This window comes from Morus notabilis, unplaced genomic scaffold (assembly GCF_000414095.1).
Source record: "Morus notabilis unplaced genomic scaffold, ASM41409v2 Scaffold382, whole genome shotgun sequence".
Lineage (NCBI taxonomy): Eukaryota > Viridiplantae > Streptophyta > Magnoliopsida > Rosales > Moraceae > Morus > Morus notabilis.
The window spans coordinates 225,831-245,445 of NW_010364200.1; the positions used below are offsets into that span (position 1 = coordinate 225,831).

The window sequence follows — 19,615 nt, forward strand, 5'->3', positions numbered from 1 at the left end:
CTAGCTTCTTCCGATTTCATGACCAACAGCCAACAGATCATTGGGTTTTATACTTCCTCGTAGCCAACAGAATTAAGTTTTGACTGTTGATGTGTCCTAAAACCGGTGGTTTTTGTTTTTGTTTTTGTTTTGTATTGTATTTTTTTTTTCTTATGGCACTGATAAGTAAAATGAATTATTTGCATGTTTATATTTTTCAACCGTCTAATTTATATAAAAAAATTAATCTATATAAAAAAAATTTTGTTTTGCATATATATTTTATTTCAATATGATTTCAATTAGATTTAATATTTATAATAATTAAGAAAATTTTCATTTTAATACATTGTGTTATATCTAAATTTACATTTTGTACTTCGATGTTGTAAAAAATCTATTTCTTGGCACCTTGAGATCTTCATAGGACGTAAAATGTCAAACTTTCCTTATTAATAATAGGATAATTAGATTGGTTGGCCCATTTCCTACCTTTATTTAAGTAGATGCTAATCTTTTTTAAACTTACACCAATGGTCTTTTTTTTTTCCCTAAAGTCAATCACTTAGTGGCTGTTTGATATAAGGATTCTGAACCTGAAATTATGATTCTAGGTTTAAACTAGTGTTTGTTTATAAAAAAATAAAAAGTAGTTCTGATTTGACTCACTCAGAATCAGTGTTTGATTTGGATGGTTCTGATTTTAAGATTTAAACCCTGATGTGATGTTTTAAACTATGAATTACCCCTGATTCTAAAATCACCCACCCATTGATTTTGGGTGGTTCAAGCCCATAATTCTAGTTCTGGTTTCAGAATCATAATTTAGACCTAAAATCATAAATTATAGTTCTGGTTTCAAAATCAAAACTAAAATCACCTTGGTTTGAACCCTCATATCAAACGAATTCATAGATCGCAGTCAATCAATGATAGGCCGAGATCAATCAACGATAGACCGATGTTAAAATAGTCTAATAGACTATGACTGATAGACCATAGTCAATCAACGATAGACTATGGTCAACCAGCGATAGACTGTGAAAAGAAAACCCAAAAGGCAAAATTGGTAGTCAATTACTAATAGACCGCAATCAATCAATGATAGACCGTAATCAATTGGTGATAGACTACAGTCAATCAGTGATAGACTGTGAATAAAAATAGAACCCAAAAGCTACAACCATGTGTTGACTCTAAAAGTGATGCTATTTATGAAAATTATGCTCCTAAAGGGGCATATTCACTGGAGAAAATTAGTGAACTCACCATTTGAATGCATTGTTTAAAGATTTTTACTCTTTACTCTTGATCAATACCACTTTAACTAATATAATTTTTTGATTAAAGGGTATTAATTAAGAGTAAGGAGTGAAAGTCTAAGACCCACTTATATTCATTTGCACAACTCAAGTTATGACTTGAGTTGCGCATGTGAGAGAAAAATAATGTAACAAAAAAAATTAAATTTAAATTTTTATGAGAAAAAATACTGTAACAATTTGACTTGAGTCATGAATCAAAGTCATGAAATGAATAAGGCAGTACCCAATTGCAGTTGATGTCCTAGGTGTCCTACCATGATACTTAGACATGTCATGTCGTAATACTACCAAATTCAGGGAGCCAAACAACTGTCAGTATCATACTATGATACTTTGGGGGCGTTTCGTACGCAGTAATCAGTAGAAATCATATTCCTGAGAAAGTGATGGAGGGTAATATGATTCTCAGGAATAATACATTACTATGTTTGGTTCCATACATGAATCTTGTCTCAAATTCCCAGGAATAATGCATTATTGTGTTTGGTTGTGCGTAGGAATGTTGTGTATTAAAAAAAACGTTCAAGGGATTAAAATGTAATTTAAAAAAAATTAAATGTCAAATATATTTTAAAAAGTTAATGTTTGCTAAATGAAGCATTTCTTGGTTAAATACATTTACTACATAAAAATAATATAAGGATAAAATTGTAACACGATGTATTGAAAATTTAAACTATGCTATTTATTTTTACTACAAATGGTTTAATAAAATGGGCTATTACGATTTCTCAAAAAAAAAAAAAATTGTATTGACCTTATAGAAAAAGGATCCGACCCGGTAGTTAATTAGCCTGGCTTACCATTATGTGCATGATTACTGATTCAAGAATACCACCTTCTTTGATTTCCTTTGAAATCCATTACTTCTGAATAGGCGGAAGACAGTTTTACACTTTTATTCAATCATTTGTGAATCTAGACCATACCTTTCATCTTCTTGAAGGTGATGTGAGCAAGATCGGCGAGAGATCCCCGATGTCACTTTGTTGGCTGACAGCCAGATCAACTAAATGAGCTTCTGTGGAGACCTTCGTCGGATCCTATGAAGAGAACGGAGTCACTCAAATGTCAGTGAAATCTCCACCGCTACCAGCAAACGATCACATCTTGCAACGGCATTCTCCGAATGGCAAGCTGCGACGACAACTTCTTCTCCAACAGAATTACAAACCGACGATCATCTCGAACGACGTAGTGCATTAAATTGTTCCTCATCGTCGAGATAGGCGTATGAGCTTAGAAGAAATTAGTGAGAGAGATTTTGATTCCCGTGATATTACTTTCCTGGGAAAGTGAATAACACCTTATTAGGTGGGTTTAGGATTACCCCAAAATGTGGTAATGTGAATCCCATGGGCTTCACATTCCTGGGTTTTAAAAAAGTTCAATAATTGTACTAAACATAGAAATCTTTCAGATTCCCATTTCCACTCTTAAGATTACCCCATACCAAACGCTCCCTTTGTAGTTTTCAGCTGGAGACTAACAATTTCTTGGCATGATACTTTGTGGGCATTAACCACACTGGTTTTCTCACTAAAATACTTAAAAAGAATGAAGAAAATCCAAAAAGAAAAAATCACTAACAAAAAACACAAAACCATAAAAGAACATAAAATAATCTACATATAAGAAAGCACAAGACTTTCTCCTTGTGTTTTGGTTGAAAAAATGTTTTGGTACCAATCTTTTTACCTTCTCTTTTTATTTTTTAGTCCTTATTTTGTCTTTCCTTTTTATCTTTTGGTCCCTCCTTTTTTTCTTCTATTTTTTTGTTCTTATTTTTTGCCCTTCTTTTTTTCTTTTTACCTTTTAGTCCTTCCTTTCTTTTTTTTCCTTATTTTTTGTTCCTTTTTTGCTTTAAAACTTATTTATTTTTTCATTTTGGTCATTTTTAATGTCTTTTTTTTTTTTACTTTTTGCCCTAATTTCTTTTAAATTTTGGTTCGTTTTGCTTTAAAAATTATTTATTTTTTCATTTTAGTCCTTTTTGACCCTTTTTTTTATGTTTCCCCTAAAAAAATTTTTTTGTTTTTTTTTCTTTTTAGGATTTTATATTCAAATTTTATATGCTTATAAAATGTGTCTTCATACTCATTATCAAAGCCTATTCATACTCACATTATAAATCACAACTACTTGACCATATACATGAATATAATTACAACAACTTTGGTATTTGAATTCTGACTGAATTTGGTATATACGTAATATTGTCTCTCATAAATCGCAACACAAATTAATCAAGATTAAATAAATCCTAAGCTATTAGTTATGCATATATTTATAGATCATAAACTAAACTACCTATGCTTTTAAGAGTTCTTGTGAACAATCATAACAAAATTTCTCTCAAACTACTATTTTTCTTTTTAGTAAATAAAGAAAAAAGACAACTGACGTTATTCTAAAAACCGGAACGTCAACAATTTTTACAACTTGATTTAATCCTTATAAAATTAACTAATTAAGAGAAGGCCCCGTTAAAAATTAACTCGGAATGAACCCAGCGAAGAAGTAATAATGAAACCCCAACTTTTTTTTTTTCCTTTCTTGCTGAGAATGAAACCCCAACTTTTTTCGTCTTGCTTAATGAAACCCAAAATTCACAAATGATAAACATAGCCCAAAAACCTTCAAACGACAAGCGTTTCACATTCCCGATTCCCAAATATTTGAGTCATTATTTTAATATATCTAGCTAGATCTTTGCCAACATACTTTAGGTACTTTCCTCGGATCTACTTTTATTAGCTACCCCTGGCGGGTCCTAAATACAATATAAAAAAAAAACGTTTAATCATGTCTGTCCAATTTCAATCCATCCAACGGTTGCATGCTATTGTGCTGACCAGACATGTGTTTCTACTGCTGCCTGTTTGGAGACAATTCCGAATAAATATATTCGAGCCTATAATAAATGCATCATGAATAATATATAATAACTCCTCTCCCTCTCTCTTCTATTCTTTTCTTTTCTTTTCCTTTCTTTCTTTCTTTGAAGGACATCAGTCAATACGTTGCCAAACTTATAATCAGAGCATAAGCGTTCAAATAATATTTTGAGCGCGTATAGTAATGAGTTCAAATTTTGAGCGACAAAATAACTGGTTCAAATGTGCTATCTCATTTTTGTATTTCATTTTCCTGTCCCTAATTAAATTTCGACACGTCCTTTATTTACTTAAATATTGTTCCCAATCTTTAGTTCCTAATTATCTGCTCATGTCACCGTAAATTAAATTATATGAGAAATAAATAGTGGATTGATAAGCACAGGAACAGGAACAGAAAAATAGCGATAGCAGAGCTGGACTCAAGAAAGTAACATGTACCGCCACCAGAGTCACGATCAGCAACGGCCAAGAGATCAGCACAGGAGACGACTGGGCCACCACAGCAGCTATCCACCGCGGTCTTGATGTCATCCACAACCTCAAATCCCTGCACCGAATTCAGATTTGCAATCGCGTTCTTTTCACTGTCGATGGTCTCAGATGAGTCAAGAAGTATTGAGCCATCACAACCCAGAATATTAATTTATACAACAATACATAAGCAAGTTAGTATTATAATCGATCTCCATGGTAAAGATAATTAGTGAAAGAAATATCATTAGAGTTTTTGGTCTTGTTCTAGTAATAGTACTCTAAGACGAAAATATATAATTACATTGACAAAACAATCATGGAAGTGGAGACGAAGTAAAGAAGCTCCCATGCGTCCTTCTTTCGCCACAGCGGCGTCAACGATGCTTTTGATGGCCGACAGTGCGGCGGGGCACGACTCGTTGTAGAAGTTAGGAGAGAGTTCCGCTGAGGAGCATGTTGCTGCAAGAGAGAGTATTAATGCAAATGCTGCTAAATGACTTGCCGTTGAAGCCATTTCCTAGCTTGTTATTAGGTGTCTAGTGGGGTTTTTAAATCTGTTGTTAGTACCGGTTTTAGTCTTTTAACACTTTATAAGACAATATGAATAATGCAGAAATATAAAATAAAAGAACACGAGAGAAATGATATCGCGGTTCGGTAACACCCTACTCTGTGGGGTCACGCCCAGATGATGAACAATCCACTAAGAACTCTTTTACAATTCAATTGGACTTAATCTACCCGAGACTCCCTCTCTAAGAAGACGCCTATGAACTTGTAATTTTCCAATGGACTTGAACAACGAGATCCCCTCGACTTTTAACATTGGAATCCCTCAAACTAAGTTTTTCTCCCAAAAAATACTCAAATCATCTCTCTCAATACAAGTGCTCACCATTGTCTCACAACCCAGCAAAAACTCATCAAGAGGCGTACAAAGACTTAAGGGACACTTTCAATAAATAAGCAAGCGGTGAATAGTTTGACACATATTCAATTAATTCGCTGAACCAAATCTGTCGCAGATCCTTGTTGCAACAAAACTGCAACATAGCTGTTACGGTCAACTTTCTCAAAACCAGACGAATCAATCTCCTTTCATTCTGAAATCTTCCCAAAATTGATAAACGAACCTGGACACGTTCTTAGGCGACATAGGAAGATCATCCAGCTATGAAATCTCAATCAAGAATGAATCAAATCAATTTTTCATCTTTGAATCAATAGTTGACTTACAAAAATAGAAACTAAAACAAGTTTCCGGATCTTTTAGTAACATTCCATACAAAGCTAGCCAGCTGCACATCTATTTTAAAACACAATCAACCAGCCAAGCATTTTTAAAATAATGCCAATCAAATCCGATTACAATCAATACACAAATTTAGAAACAAATCCCAACAATCTCCCCCTTTGGCATTGTTTTGGCAAAACTAATATTAGCAACTAAAACACAATACTTTTTGTAAAGTCAATCCGCACAAATCAAACCTACTAGAAAAGAAGTAATAAGGAAGAAGAAGTAGAAGAAGAAGAAGAAGAAGAAGAAAAAGTAGTAAGCAAAAAGAAGTAATAAGGAAGACGAAAAAGATGAACAAGAAGAAGTAGTAGTAGTAGTAGTAAGCAAAAAGAAGTAATATGGAAGAAGAAGAAGTAGTAAGCAAAAAGAAGTAATAAGGAAGAAGGAGAAGAAGAAGAAGAGGAAGTAGTAAGCAAAAAGAAGTAATAAGCAAGAAGAGTAAGCAAAAAGAAGTAATAAGCAAGAAGAAGAAGGAAGAAGAAGTAGTAAGCAAAAAGAAGGAAGGAGAAGAAGAAGAAGCAAAGTGGAGCCAAAATGAAGCAAGAATGAAGAAGAAGAAGTAGTAAGCAAAGTGGAGCAAAAATGAAGCAACAATGAAGAAAAAGAAGAAGTAAGCAAATGGAGCCAAAATTAAGCCAAAATGAAGAAGAAGAAGAAGAAGAAGTAGTATGCAAAATAGTAATAAGCAAGAAGAGTAAGCAAAAAGAAGTAATAAGCAAGAAGAAAACAAGAACAAGAACAAGAAGCAAAGTGGAGCCAAAATGAAACAAGAATGAGAGGAACAAGTACTAAGCAAGGTGGAGCCAAAATGAAGAAAGAATGACGAAGAAGAAGTAGTAAGCAAATAGAACTAGTAAGCAAAATGAAGTAATAAGCAAGAGTAGTAAGCAAAAAGAAGTAATAAGTAAGAAGACGAAGGAAGAAGAAGTATTAAGCAAAAAGAATTACTAAGCAAGAAGAAGAAGAAGAAGAAGAAGAAGTAGTAACCAAAAAGTAGTAATAAGGAAGAAGAAGAAGGAGAAGAAGTAGTAAGCAAAAAGAAGTAATAAGGAAGAAGAAGAAGAAGAAGAAGAAGAAGAAGAAGTAAGCAAAAAGAAGTAATAACGAAGAAGAAGAAGAAGTAAGCAAAAAGAAGTAATAACGAAGAAGAAGAAGAAGAAGTAAGCAAAAAGAAGTAATAACGAAGAAGAAGAAGAAGAAGTAAGCAAAAAGAAGTAATAAGGATGAAGAAGAAGAAGAAGAAGAAGAAGAATTAAGCAAAAAGAAATAATAAGGAAGAAGAAAAAGAAGAAGAAGAAGTAAGCAAAAAGAAGTAATAAGGAAGAAGAAGAAGAAGAAGAACAAGTAGTAGTAGTAGTAAGCAAAAAGAAGTTGTAAACAAAAAGAAGTAATAAGTAAGAAGAAGAAGGAAGAAGAAGTTGTAGGAAAAAAGAAGTAATAAGCAAGAACAAGAAGGAAGAAGAAGTAGTAAGCAAAAAGAAGTAATAAAGCAAGAAGAAAAAGACGAAGAAGAAGAAGTAGTAGTAAGCAAAAAGAAGTAATAAGGAAGAAGAAGAAGTAGTAAGCAAAAAGAAGTAATAAGGAAGAAGAAGAAGAAGTAAGCAAAAAGAAGTAGTAAGCAAAAAGAAGTAATAAGCAAGAAGAAGACGGAAGAACAAGTAGTAAGCAAAAAAGTAGTCATAAGCAAGAAGAAGAAGAAGAAGAAGTGAGCAAAATGAAGTAATAAGGAAGAAGAAGAAGAAGAAGAAGAAGTAGTAGTAGAACGCAAAAAGAAGTAATAAGGAAGAAGAAGAAGTAAGCGAAATGAAGTAATAAGGAAGAAGAAGAAGGAGAAGAAGAAGTCGTAGTAGTAGTAAGCAAAAAGTAGTAAGCAAAAAGAAGTAGTAGTAGTAGTAAGCAAAAAGAAGTAATAAGCAAGAAGAAGAAGGAAGAAGAAGTAGTAAGCCAAAAAAGTAATAAGCAAGAAGAAGAAGAAGAAGAAAGAAGCAGTAGTAAGGAAAAAGAAGTAATAAGGAAGAAGAAGAAGAAGTAGTAAGCAAAAAGAAGTGACAAGGAAGAAGAAGAAGCAGAAGAAGAAGAAGAAGAAGTAAGCAAAAAGAAGTAATAAGGAAGAAGAAGAAGAAGAAGAAGTAAGCAAAAAGAAGTAATAAGGAAGAAGAAGAAGAAGAAGAAGTAGGCAAAAAGAAGTAATAAGGAAGAAGAAGAAGAAGAAGAAGTAGTAGTAGTAGTAGTAGTAGTAAGCAAAAAGAAGTAGTAAGCAAAAAGAAGTAATAATCAAGAAGAAGAAGGAAGAAGAAGTAGTAAGCAAAAAGAAGTAATAAGCAAGAAGAAGAAGAAGAAGTAGTAGTAGTAAGCAAAAAGAAGTAATAAGGAAGAAGAAGTGGTAGTAAGCAAAAAGAAGTAATAAGGAAGAAAAAGAAGAAGAAGAAGAAGTAGTAGTAAGCAAAAAGAAGTAATAAGCAAGAAGAGTAAACAAAAAGAAGTAATAAGCAAGAAGAACAAGGAAGAAGAAGTAGTAAGCAAAAAGAAGTAATAAGCAAGATGAAGAAGAAGAAGAAGAAGAAGTTAGCAAAAATAAGTAATAAGGAAGAAGAAGAAGAAGAAGAAGAAGTAGTAGTAGTAGTAAGCAAAGTGGAGCCAAAATGAAGAAGAAGAAGAAGAAGTAGTAGTAAGCAAAAAGAAGTAAGAAGAATAAGAAGAAGAAGAAGAAGAAGAAGAAGAAGCAAAGTGGAGCCAAAATGAAGCAGAATGAAGAAGAAGAAGAAGTACTAAGCAAAAAAAGTAAGAAGAAGAAGAAGAAGAAGAAGAAGAAGAAGAAGCAAGGTGGATCCAAAATGAAGTTAGAATGAAGAAGAAGTAGTATGCAAAAAGAAGTAATAAGCAAAGAAGAAGTGGAGCCAAAATGAAGCAAGAATGAAGAAGAAGTAGTAAGCATAGTGGAGCCAAAATGAAGCAAAAATGAAGAAGAAGAAGAAGTTGTAAGCAAAAAGAAGTAATAAGGAAGAAGAAGAAGGAAGAAGAAGTAGTAAGCAAAAAGAAGTAGTATGGAAGAAGAAGAAGAAGTAGTAAGCAAGAAGAAGAAGTGGTAAGCAAGAAGAAGAAGTAGTAAGCAAGAAGAAGAAGAAGAAGAAGTAGTAAGCAAGAAGAAGAAGAAGAAGAAGAAGAAGTACTAAGCAAAAAGAAGTAATAAGGAAGAACAAGAAGAAGAAGAAGAAGAAGTAGTGTAAGAAGAAGAAGTGCAAGAAGAAGATGTAGTAAGCAAGAAGAAGAAGAAGAAGAAGAAGAAGAAGAAGAAGAAGAAGAAGGAGGAGGAGGAGGATGAGGAGGAAGAAGAAGGAAGAGGAGGAGGAGGAGGAGGAGGAGGAGAAGCAGGAGGAAGAGGAGGAAGGGAAGAAGAAGAAGTAGTAAGCAAAAAGAAGTAATAAGTAATAAGGCGAAGGAAGAAGAAGTAGTAGGCAAAAAGAAGTAATAAGCAAGAAGAAGAAGAAGAAGAAGTAAGCAAAAAGAAGTAATAAGTAAGAAGAAGAAATAAGGAAGAAGAAGAAGAAGTAGTAAGCAAAAAGAAGTAATAAGCAAGAAGAGTAAGCAAAAAGAAGTAATAAGCAAGAAGAGTAAGCAAAAAGAAGTAATAAGCAAGAAGAAGAAGGAAGAAGAAGTAGTAAGCAAAAAGAAGTAATAAGCAAGAAGAAGAAGAAGAAGTAAGCAAAAAGAAGTAATAAGGAAGAAGAAGAAGAAGAAGAAAGCAAAGTGGTGCCAAAATGAAGCCAAAATGAAGAAGAAGAAGAGGTAGTAAGCAAAAAGAAGTAAGAAGAAGAAGAAGAAGAAGCAAAGTGGATCCAAAATGAAGTTAGAATGAAGAAGAAATAGTAAGCAAAAAGAAGTAATAAGCAAAGAAGAAGTGGAGCCAAAATGAAGCAAGAATGAAGAAGACGAAGTAGTAAGCAAAAATAAGTAGTAAGCAAAAAGAAGTAGTAAGCAAAGAAGAAGTGGAGCCAAAATGAAGCAAGAATGAAGAAGAAGAAGAAGAAGAAGAAGTAAGCAAAGTGGAGCCAAAATGACGCCAAAATGAAGAAGATGTTGGAAAAATAACGGCATTGAGTGCGCAGCAGAATTTAAAAAATTTAATCAACGTCAAAGCAAACCAATAACATTTTCATGATGTTATATAACATAAATACTAAAGATCTAAATCATACATTTTGAGATTTTAGGAAACTACACATCTGACAGATCAAAGCGTTCCAAACAGCAACCAGAAGAGCCGCAAGCAACTGGTCTTCTTTGCTATTCTCGTTTCCACGATCGGTGTGTGGGTGGGCACACGTCATTCAATCTCCTCATGGTATTCTTAATCTCCTTCCAATCACAAGAGAGCCAAAGAAAAAATTGTTCTTGAGAATTAAACAATTTTTCCTCTCAGGAATCTTTTATCAATAGCCTCCAAAAAGTCTCTCAAGTGATCTAATGAGTAATGTGACTTAATAGGCTATTTATAGTATTTAGGAAGTCATACTTCCGTAATAATTAGGTTTCCTAAAGTCTTAATCGCATCCAGAGTCGATTTTGCCACGTCAGCATGCATTTTACGTTACAACCGGTCGACCGGTGACAGAGACGTTATAACTCACCAGTCGACCTGTCTTCACTAACCGGTCGACCGGACCGGTCGACCTGTCTGCACTGACGAAAGTTGTTTTCCTAGTTTTTCAACACGGTAAACTTGCATAAAGCATCAGTTTTAATTCAAGCAACCCAATAAAGAAATTGTCTGATCAAAACAGTCATATAATAGTCTTCTCATATTAAACAACTCTTAAAATAATAATTCAACCAATTTATCTAGAATTAATTTATCAATTAATTCACCTGATAAATCACCCATGAATTAACTTTGAACCTCTTTTACGGAAATAACACAAGTTACCAATGTGTAGGAAATACGCCGTATCGTTACAAGAAATTATGTGAGCTAGCAAAGGAACCCGATGGACATATATAAATCAAGCTCCTATAATCACAACACTACTTGTAAACCAACAAGTCCGTCTCATGATTATAAAACTCTAGCGCTATTCCACTAAAAGCCTAGAGCTGCACTCTCGATTTATATAGTGTATTTACAAAGCTCTGATTAGCTATAGTCCATGACTCAATATATTAATGTATCATCCTCATAGGATATCCATAATCGACTTGAGGTCAAGTTCCGTTTTACCTTCCCGATTACATTTATCTTATGTTTCATTATCATACCATCAGAAAAATACTATTCGTACCATTACAAACAGTAAACCATTAGATAACACAGAGTAGTCCACAGATAATGCATAAGAGGATATCATTGACTCTCTATAGGAGCTATGGATTCCACTATCTATGAATAACGAATCTACGCATACACGAGTCATACCCATAATGTACCGGCAAGCGTACCATTATATAATGTCAGGATGTCTCCCTTTAGTACATCAAAGGATACAAGTCAAGCATACGGGTTCATCATCCATCTCAGGATTAAGATGACAACATATAATTCGTCAAAAGTGAATTGTTTTATTCAAACATAATTATTAATTAAAACAATTCAACTTTGGTCTGATCTAATATAGATTTCACCATTAGAAACTATATCAATGTCTCCACCCATGGAATCCCACCTCCGACGACCAAGACAAGCCGTCTCCATTAGGAAGTAGACAACATAACAATCTTAACATGAATAAAGTGCCCAACTTTATTCCATCGATTGTGGATCATAAGATTTAGACTATCATCTTTAGATTCTTGTCTTCCGTATGTTCTTCACATTACATGTATGACCTAAAGATTTAGAATGACAGTCTCCGTCTTTCAGTTTGCTTATCATACATTCAACTATTATGAACATAAAGAGGACAATACATAGATATATGAAATAAACAAATCTTTATTAATAGTCAAAATGTCTCAAAGAATATTGTTACATTAATCCCTAAGGGCATAAACGCTAACAATCTCCCACTTGCACTTAAGTGAGTAAATGTGACATGCTATGCATCCCCATAGCCTTGACATGCTTCTCGAAGACCTTAGCCAGTAGGGCCTTCATGAACGGGTCAGCCATATTGTCATCTGACGCGATCTTGCATATTTCCACATGCCCTTCTTCAATAAAGTTTCTTATCACGTGATACTTCCTGTCTATGTGCTTACTCATTTTCTGATATCTTGGTTCTTTGGTGTTAGCTATTGCCACACTGTTATCACATTATAGTCTCAATGGCTTATCCACACCAGGAACTACCTCAAGATCCATCAGAAATTTACGGAGCCACACTGCTTCTTTTGAAGCATCACTAGTTGCCACATACTCGGCTTCCATCATTGAGTCAGAAGTGCAAGTTTGCTTGACACTCCTCCAAACGACGGAACCACCTCCCAGAGTAAAGACAGAACTCGAAGTCAATTTTCTAGAATCCAAACAGGATTGAAAATCTGAATCTGTAAATCCTAGAGGTGTCAAATCCTCCCTGAAATATACTAACATATAATTTCAAGTCCTCCGAAGATACTTGAATATATGCTTGACCGCAACCCAGTGGTTAGGTCCTGGATTCGACTGATATCGACTTACAATCCCGACCGCATGATAAATGTCCGGTCGAGTACAAAGCATTGCATACATGAGGCTCCCGACCGCCGAAGCATAAGGTACCTTTGCCATGTATTCTCTTTCCTCAGAAGTCTTGGGACAATCACTGTTTGAAAGAGTAATTCCATACCTAGATGGTTGCCCACCTTTCTTGGAATTCAGCATTGCATACTTCTCGAGAATTTTATCTATGTATGAAGCCTGAGAGAGAGCTATCATTTTGTTCTTTCGATCTCTTAAGATTTGAATGCCCATAACATAATTAGCTTCTCCTAAGTCCTTCATGTCAAACTGTTTGGTAAGCCAAACTTTGACTGATGACAAAGCCCCTACATCATTGCCAATTAGTAGAATATCATCAACATATAGCAGTAGAAAAACCACTTTTCCATCTTGAATATGCTTATAAACACAAGGTTCATCCATATTCTGTTGGAATCCAAAAGTCTTAACCACTTGGTCAAATCTTTTGTTCTAAGAACGGGAAGCTTGCTTTAATCCATAAATGAATTTCAGCAACTTGCAAACTTTTCCCTCTTGACCCTTAGCCCCAAAGCCTTCTAGTTGTACAATATAGATACTTTCATCAAGATGGTCGTTCAAGAACGCCGTCTTGACATCCATTTGCCAGATCTCGTAGTCAAGAGCAGCCACAATGGATAAGAGAATGCGGATGGACTTAAGAATGGCTACAGGCGAAAAGGTTTCCTCGTAGTCGATTCCCTCCTTTTACGTGTATCCCTTAGCTACCAGTCTAGCCTTATAGGTTTTGACATTTCCTTCTGCATTTCTCTTTCTCCTGTAGACCCATTTACATCCAATGGGCTTAATCCCATTAGGAAGATCTACAAGTTCCCAGACTAGATTAAAATCCATAGATTTCATATCAGCTTTCATGGCTTCTGTCCAGAGGTTTACATCAACATCCTCCATAGCTTCTTTGTAAGTATATGGATCTCTGTCATGTTCCAGAGATTCTGCCAAAAAGGTTTCCCTAGTAGCCATGAATCTCTCAGGTTCATGTCTGATCCTCCCACTACGCCGAAGCCCCTTAGGTTGTTGATGGGTTTCCTTTTCTACTCTGATTGGACCGGTTTCTAAAGGAACAGTTAGTATGACCAACTCACTCGACATTTCCTCAAGCACCATTTTGCTATGAGGCTTAAAGTTGTTCATGTAACTTTCCTCAAGGAATGTTGCATTCGTTGAAACCACGACTTTATTTTCCTTGGGATTATAGAAATAACCCCCTTTCGTCCCTCTCGGATAACCTACAAAAATGCATACTTCTGAACGTGCTTCCAACTTGTTCACTTTCTTGTCCAGGACATGTGCAGGACATCCCCATATGCGAATATGGTTCAAAGATGTCTTCTTGCCCGTCCACAACTCGTGAGGAGTTTTAGGAACCAACTTTGTTGACACGTTATTTAGAAGATAACATGCAGTTTCTAAAGCATATCCCCAGAAAGGTATAAGCAATGTCGAATAACTCATCATGGACCGTACCATATCCAACAAGGTCCTATTTCTTCTCTCAGCTACACCATTCTGTTGTGGAGTGCCAGATGCAGTTAAATGGGATAGAATCCCATTCTCTAATAAGTATCCAGTGAACTCATCATAGAGGTATTTTCCACCTCGATCGGATCGAAGTGCCTTTATGGGTTTACCCAGTTGCTTTTCCACCTCAGCCTGAAACTCCTTGAATTTATCAAAAGTTTCACTTTTGTGGCGTAATAGGTACACATAACCATATCTTGAGTAATCATCGATAAAAGTGACGTAATACTTATACCCTCCTCTTGCCTTGATGTTCATGGGACCACAAACATCACTATGCACAAGTTCAAGAACATCTTCAGCCGTATTGCCCTTAGACCCAAATGGTTTTTGGTCATTTTGCCCTCCAAACAAGATTCACATTGGGGTAAGGACTCAACCTTTAAAGAAGTTAAAGGTCCATCATTTACCAACCTCTGTATCCTGTTAAGGCTAATGTGACCAAGTCACAAATGCCAAAGATATGTCTCATTAGAGAAGTTTGAAGCCTTTTAGAGTTATTAACAACTTCAGTGTTTAGCAGTGAGTCCATCTTAGGTTTGATAAAATATAGATTATTTTGCATCCATCCATCACAAATAAAAGACTTATTTTTACGAATCACAACTTTATTATTAAAAGAAACTAAATAAGAATCCTTAAATAAACAAGCAACAGAAATAAGATTTCTCTTAAATTGAGGAACATAAAAACAGTCTCGCAAAAATAAACTCCTATAACTATCAAAATAAAGATGGACGTCTCCTACTGCTTCAGCTAACACTAGTGTTCCATCGCCCATCCTCAACGTGAAGCTCTTATTTAGAAGACTTCTCGTTTGCTTGAACCCCTGCAGAAAAACACACACATGATTAGTTGCTCCAGAATCTATGACCTAGTTGTCACTGGATTCCTCAACCAGATATGCTTCCACAATCAAAAGATCACACTCACCTCCTTTGCCTTTAGTGGCTAGGTAGTATTTGCAATTCTTCTTCATGTGCCCCACCTTCCAGCAATGAAAGCACTTAAGCTTGTTCGGGTTCTTCTTCTTCTTGTTCTTATCCTTGTTTGGCGGAATTGAAGAACTCTCCTTCTTAGCTACTTGCTTCTTCTTTCCATTCCCTGGAGAGGGTTTGGAGGAAGATACCTCAGCAAAGTTGGCCTCCATAATAGTCGACCCCTTGATCATCCGCTCAAACTTTTGGAGTTCTTGCATCAACTCTGTCAGGGTTATATTCTGTCTAGCGCTCAAATTGAACGTTGCCCTAAATGAAATATGCTCTTTCAACAAAGTCTCAAAGATCATGGTCAATTGAGACTCAGCATCGATGTCGGCCCCATTGGTCTGAACTTCAGCCAAATAGCCCAATTAAAAGAGTATTAATAAAAAATAAAAAATAAAAACTCATACTCATACTCTACGAATAAGTTCAACAATTTTCTCAACTTTTTTCATTATAATGTCTACGTTTTAAATTAAGTATATTTTTGCGATATTTAAGGATGAAACTTAATTATATCTTCCTTCTAACTTAGAAATAGAAAGGAATGAAAAGTCGTCAACTTTCCTCTTTATCATACCAAATACTCTTTCTTTACATTTCACTAGTTCTCTCATTATACATATACTAAAGGAAAGGAAAGATTTATTGTTTATGCTACAGTGCAATGAACAGTGTCTTTCCTGTTTTACCCTTTGTTATTCCTTCATTTGATTTTTTATTTTTCGGTTTTACCCTCTTGATTAATGACGCCACCACATGTTAATTCAATATCTTGACCTTGAAGATGGTCCAACACGTGTGTCTATTGTTTGCCCATCTCTCTCTTGCTTACCTTTCTAATTGTTGACGTGGGTCCAATATTTTTCCCAAGCTCAGTGAGTGCCCATCTTCTTATGTGGTCCATTTGTTTCCTTTGGTTGTGTATAGCTACCTGGATCTTGCTGTAAATAGAGGGATTAAAAATATTTACAAATTTTGGCCCTGTTTATTTCGCCGATTTGAGTTTAAAATTCGAGTTTTGTTACAGTAAAAAACTCTCAGAAATAGTCACATCTAACTTTTTTGCTACAGTAAAAAACTCTCACACAAAATCACATCTAAACTCGAATCAGCGAAGTGAACGGGCCCTTTGATTTATCTGATTTTATATTTTGCACAATACAAAATAGAGAGAGAATAGAATAGTGACTATGCATCAATGGATTCACAAAGGCAAGACAAATTTATTAATTTATATCATATATGTCTAAAAAAATTTTTATTGTTTTAAATACATATCAATTTTTTTTTTTCATTTCAGTCCTTAACCAACACCATCATCACAGATATCAGACTCAACCACAATTAATCTACATATGCCAATCATAAAAAGATCAAGCACAAGATAAAACATGTTAAATATAAAAAATAATTTTTACTATTTTAAATACATATTTAAATAATATTCCACAATATCAACTCTGAATCAAAAACAACATAACATTTTAAAAAGCGTATAAGGACAAAGTAATATATTTTTTTCTATATCATTTAATTTACACTATGTATGATAAAAGTTTGTCAATTTCTTTAAAAATTATATTCACTAATTTTTATTTTTTAACATTCCTATCTTGCTTTAAAAAAAAAACAGTAAGGATTGAAACAACTTCAATATTTTATATTGTATATGTGTTTGTATATATGTATGAATATATTTTGAATAACATATATGTATATATATATATATATATATGTAAATATGTATATAAAAATCTTAAATATTTCATATATTACAACAATATATTCCGCAGCAACGCACGGAATATAAGCTCGTACTTATCTAGGGCCGACAATCCGAGTAACGACACGACGATACAACTCGAAATCCGCACAAAATTAGTGAGTTTGGGTTTATCATAAATAGGTACGGGTCAAAATCAGGTCGGATCCGTGAAACACGATTAAATAACGTGTCATTTTCATGTTAACCCGCCAACCCGCAATTGACCCGCCATAACCCGTTTATTAAACATGTCATATTTGGGTAACACCAATACACAACCCATTTATTACCCGTTTTATAAACATGTTCAAAAATAGGTTAACATGACTCATTTATTACCTATTTTATAAATAGGTTCAAAAATAGGTTTAGAAATAGATTAACACGACCCATTTATCACTCATTTTATAAACGGATTGATAGGTAATCAACGGGTTGACACGATACGTTTATAACCTGTTTAATAAATGGGTTATTCGTGTCATATCATGTCAACCTACCAATATACAAATTGTGTTCAGATTTGATATTTTGACACGATTAATAAATAAATTATGTTTATATCAAACTTATTCGTGTCAATTAAATGAGTCGACACACAAACACGATCTGCCAACCGAATTACCACCCCTATACTTATCCATCTTTTTACACTTCCCTCTCTCCTTGTCAACGAACCCTGAAAAAGCTGATTAAAGAAAAGAAAAAGACCCTGAAACACACGTTAACGAGTTACAATTACGGTGGCTAAGGTGATTCACCATGGACTGAGGACACGTGTCGATCTTGAAGCGTTTACAGCGTTATTTTGACTGCAGAATCGATCCGCTTGTCGTCACAACATAGCTCCTCTCCCCCACGTAAGCCAAGTAAATACCATGACGTGTCGTTTGCTCCTCTCTTCTGCTTTTAACTCGGCTCCAACATTTACCTCTGTATATATATGTTATGACCGAACTTCACTACATATGTCACCTCTATATACATTTCCAGTGCCATCAAAATATTTGAAAAAGACTACAAAAAGTTGTATTTGTGTTAGTACTCAAAAAGCTCTACTGAAACTAACTTTTCTCACGTAAACAAGTCAAGATCCGTTGGGGAGAGAATATGGCTTCGGATCAGGAAAGACGAGAACTGGACGAGAAGGCTAGACAAGGTGAGACTGTCGTCCCTGGTGGAACTGGTGGGAAAAGCCTCGAGGCTCAAGAGCACCTTGCTGAAGGTATATATGTACAGTTTAACGAGTAAGATGTATCATATATCTTATATGGCATAAAAAGCCAGTTTGTGTATTATTACTTTGTGTCTGTGTTGATTGAAAGGCCGGAGCCGAGGAGGCCGAAAGAGGGCCGAGCAGCTAGGCCATGAAGGGTACAAGGAGCTGGGCCACAAAGGAGGAGAGACCAGGAAGGAGCAGCTGGGCCATGCGGCGTACCAGGAGTTGGGCCACAAAGGTGGTGAGACGAGGAAGGAGCAGCTGGGCTATGAAGGGTACAAGGAGCTGGGCCACAAAGGAGGAGAGACCAGGAAGGAGCAGATAGGCCATGAGGGCTACAAGGAGATGGGCCGCAAAGGTGGGCTCAGCACCACGGACAAGTCTGGAGGAGAGAGAGCTGCGGAGGAAGGGATTGAGATTGACGAGTCCAAGTTTCGCACCAAGAACAAGTAATCAGTATTCAGTCGCGTAGGATCGAAAATGCAAGTAGTAGTTTTTTTTAACTTTTTTTTTTTTTTTTTTAAATTTTATGTTGGTCGTTTAGGTAGATGGTGGTGGTCGTATTTGACTAGGCTTTTTGTGATGTAGTCAACTCCTAGTATAGTTTCGTTTTAGGAGGTCGTTTAATCAGGTTGTCGATGTTTGGACAAGTCTTGGTAAAGCGGTTAAATCGTTGTTTGGGGTTTTCCTTTCAAAAATATCAGTGGTGTGTTTTTTTTTTTTTTTTTTTTTTTGTGCCTTCTTTTTTTTAACACTTTAGTGCTTTTTTCTTGGTTCATTTTGTTGTTTTTCACATTTTCACTTGAAAATGAAGGTGATCGGTTTGAGGGATATCATTCTAAAAACTTTTAAGTAGTTGTTATCAACGTAATAGACTAGGTAGAATATGCAAATATTTGCTGCTGCTAAGGATCTGATTTCAGACGGCAACTAAATAATTGGTTTGTTATTTGAGGGAGAAAGATATTATATAATATAGACACACATATATAAATATATATGTCACCGAAAATTTAGTAATTATTTTATTTCAACTAAAGTTTACTGTGTAACATATGATTTTTAACGAGCTCTCCTCTTCCATAACAGTTGGGAGTCTTTTCAGTGCCCTATGGGTTTAAAGGGTTGCAGAGGGGAAAAAAAAAAAAAAAAAAAAAAAAAAAAAATTGGACTAAAGAGGAAGAAACGAAACAAGTGAATTTTTGTTTGGATTCGCTAATGTCTCCAAAAACACATTGAAACCTCACTCTAAATTATACTTTTTCTGCAGAATTTTTTCAGCAACACTTTATTTTCTTAAAAAAAAAAATCCATAACTGACTCTAGGGTTCCCAATCAGAATGATACAATATAACAAAATAATAGTCATGACACAATATTGATCAACTTTCTGATCATACTTCAAAGCAAAAACTAGTCTACTAGTCATACTCCAAGCAATACCTTGGCATAATATGTACTTAGACTTGAAAT

General features: G+C 34.9%; 2 protein-coding genes across 3 annotated transcripts; one reads left to right on the forward strand and one right to left on the reverse strand.

The window, feature by feature from the left end:
• Positions 1-4,518: 4,518 nt before the first annotated feature.
• LOC21399432 (peroxidase 70) lies at positions 4,519-5,192 on the reverse strand. The gene is made up of 3 exons (XM_024170658.1): positions 4,980-5,192; positions 4,643-4,751; positions 4,519-4,526 (listed from the first exon to the last, which is right to left on the reverse strand). The coding sequence occupies exons 1-3, from the start codon at positions 5,190-5,192 to the stop codon at positions 4,519-4,521; spliced, it is 330 nt and encodes a 109-aa protein (XP_024026426.1).
• Positions 5,193-17,903: 12,711 nt separating this feature from the next.
• On the forward strand, positions 17,904-18,867 carry LOC21399433 (em-like protein GEA1). 2 transcript variants are annotated; one of them, XM_024170682.1, is made up of 3 exons: positions 17,904-18,148; positions 18,249-18,297; positions 18,418-18,867. In XM_024170682.1, the coding sequence occupies exons 1-3, from the start codon at positions 18,034-18,036 to the stop codon at positions 18,593-18,595; spliced, it is 342 nt and encodes a 113-aa protein (XP_024026450.1). In that variant the 5' UTR covers positions 17,904-18,033; the 3' UTR covers positions 18,596-18,867. The 2 variants fall into 2 exon arrangements, with proteins under 2 accessions (XP_024026450.1, XP_010104242.1); XM_010105940.2 differs by having other exon boundaries at positions 18,249-18,867.
• The last annotated feature ends 748 nt before the right edge of the window (positions 18,868-19,615 follow it).

What these genes read in the sequence shown, in the direction of transcription:
- LOC21399432 (XM_024170658.1), bottom strand. Translation starts at nt 5,192, where the DNA reads ATGGCTTCAACGGCAAGTCATTTAGCAGCATTTGCATTAATACTCTCT. An exon ending in TCCATGATTGTTTTGTCAAT is followed by an intron (nt 4,752 to 4,979) that starts GTAATTATATAT and finishes AATTCGGTGCAG; the next exon opens with GGATTTGAGGTTGTGGATGA.
- LOC21399433 (XM_010105940.2), top strand. Translation starts at nt 18,034, where the DNA reads ATGGCTTCGGATCAGGAAAGACGAGAACTGGACGAGAAGGCTAGACAA. An exon ending in TCAAGAGCACCTTGCTGAAG is followed by an intron (nt 18,149 to 18,248) that starts GTATATATGTAC and finishes GTTGATTGAAAG; the next exon opens with GCCGGAGCCGAGGAGGCCGA.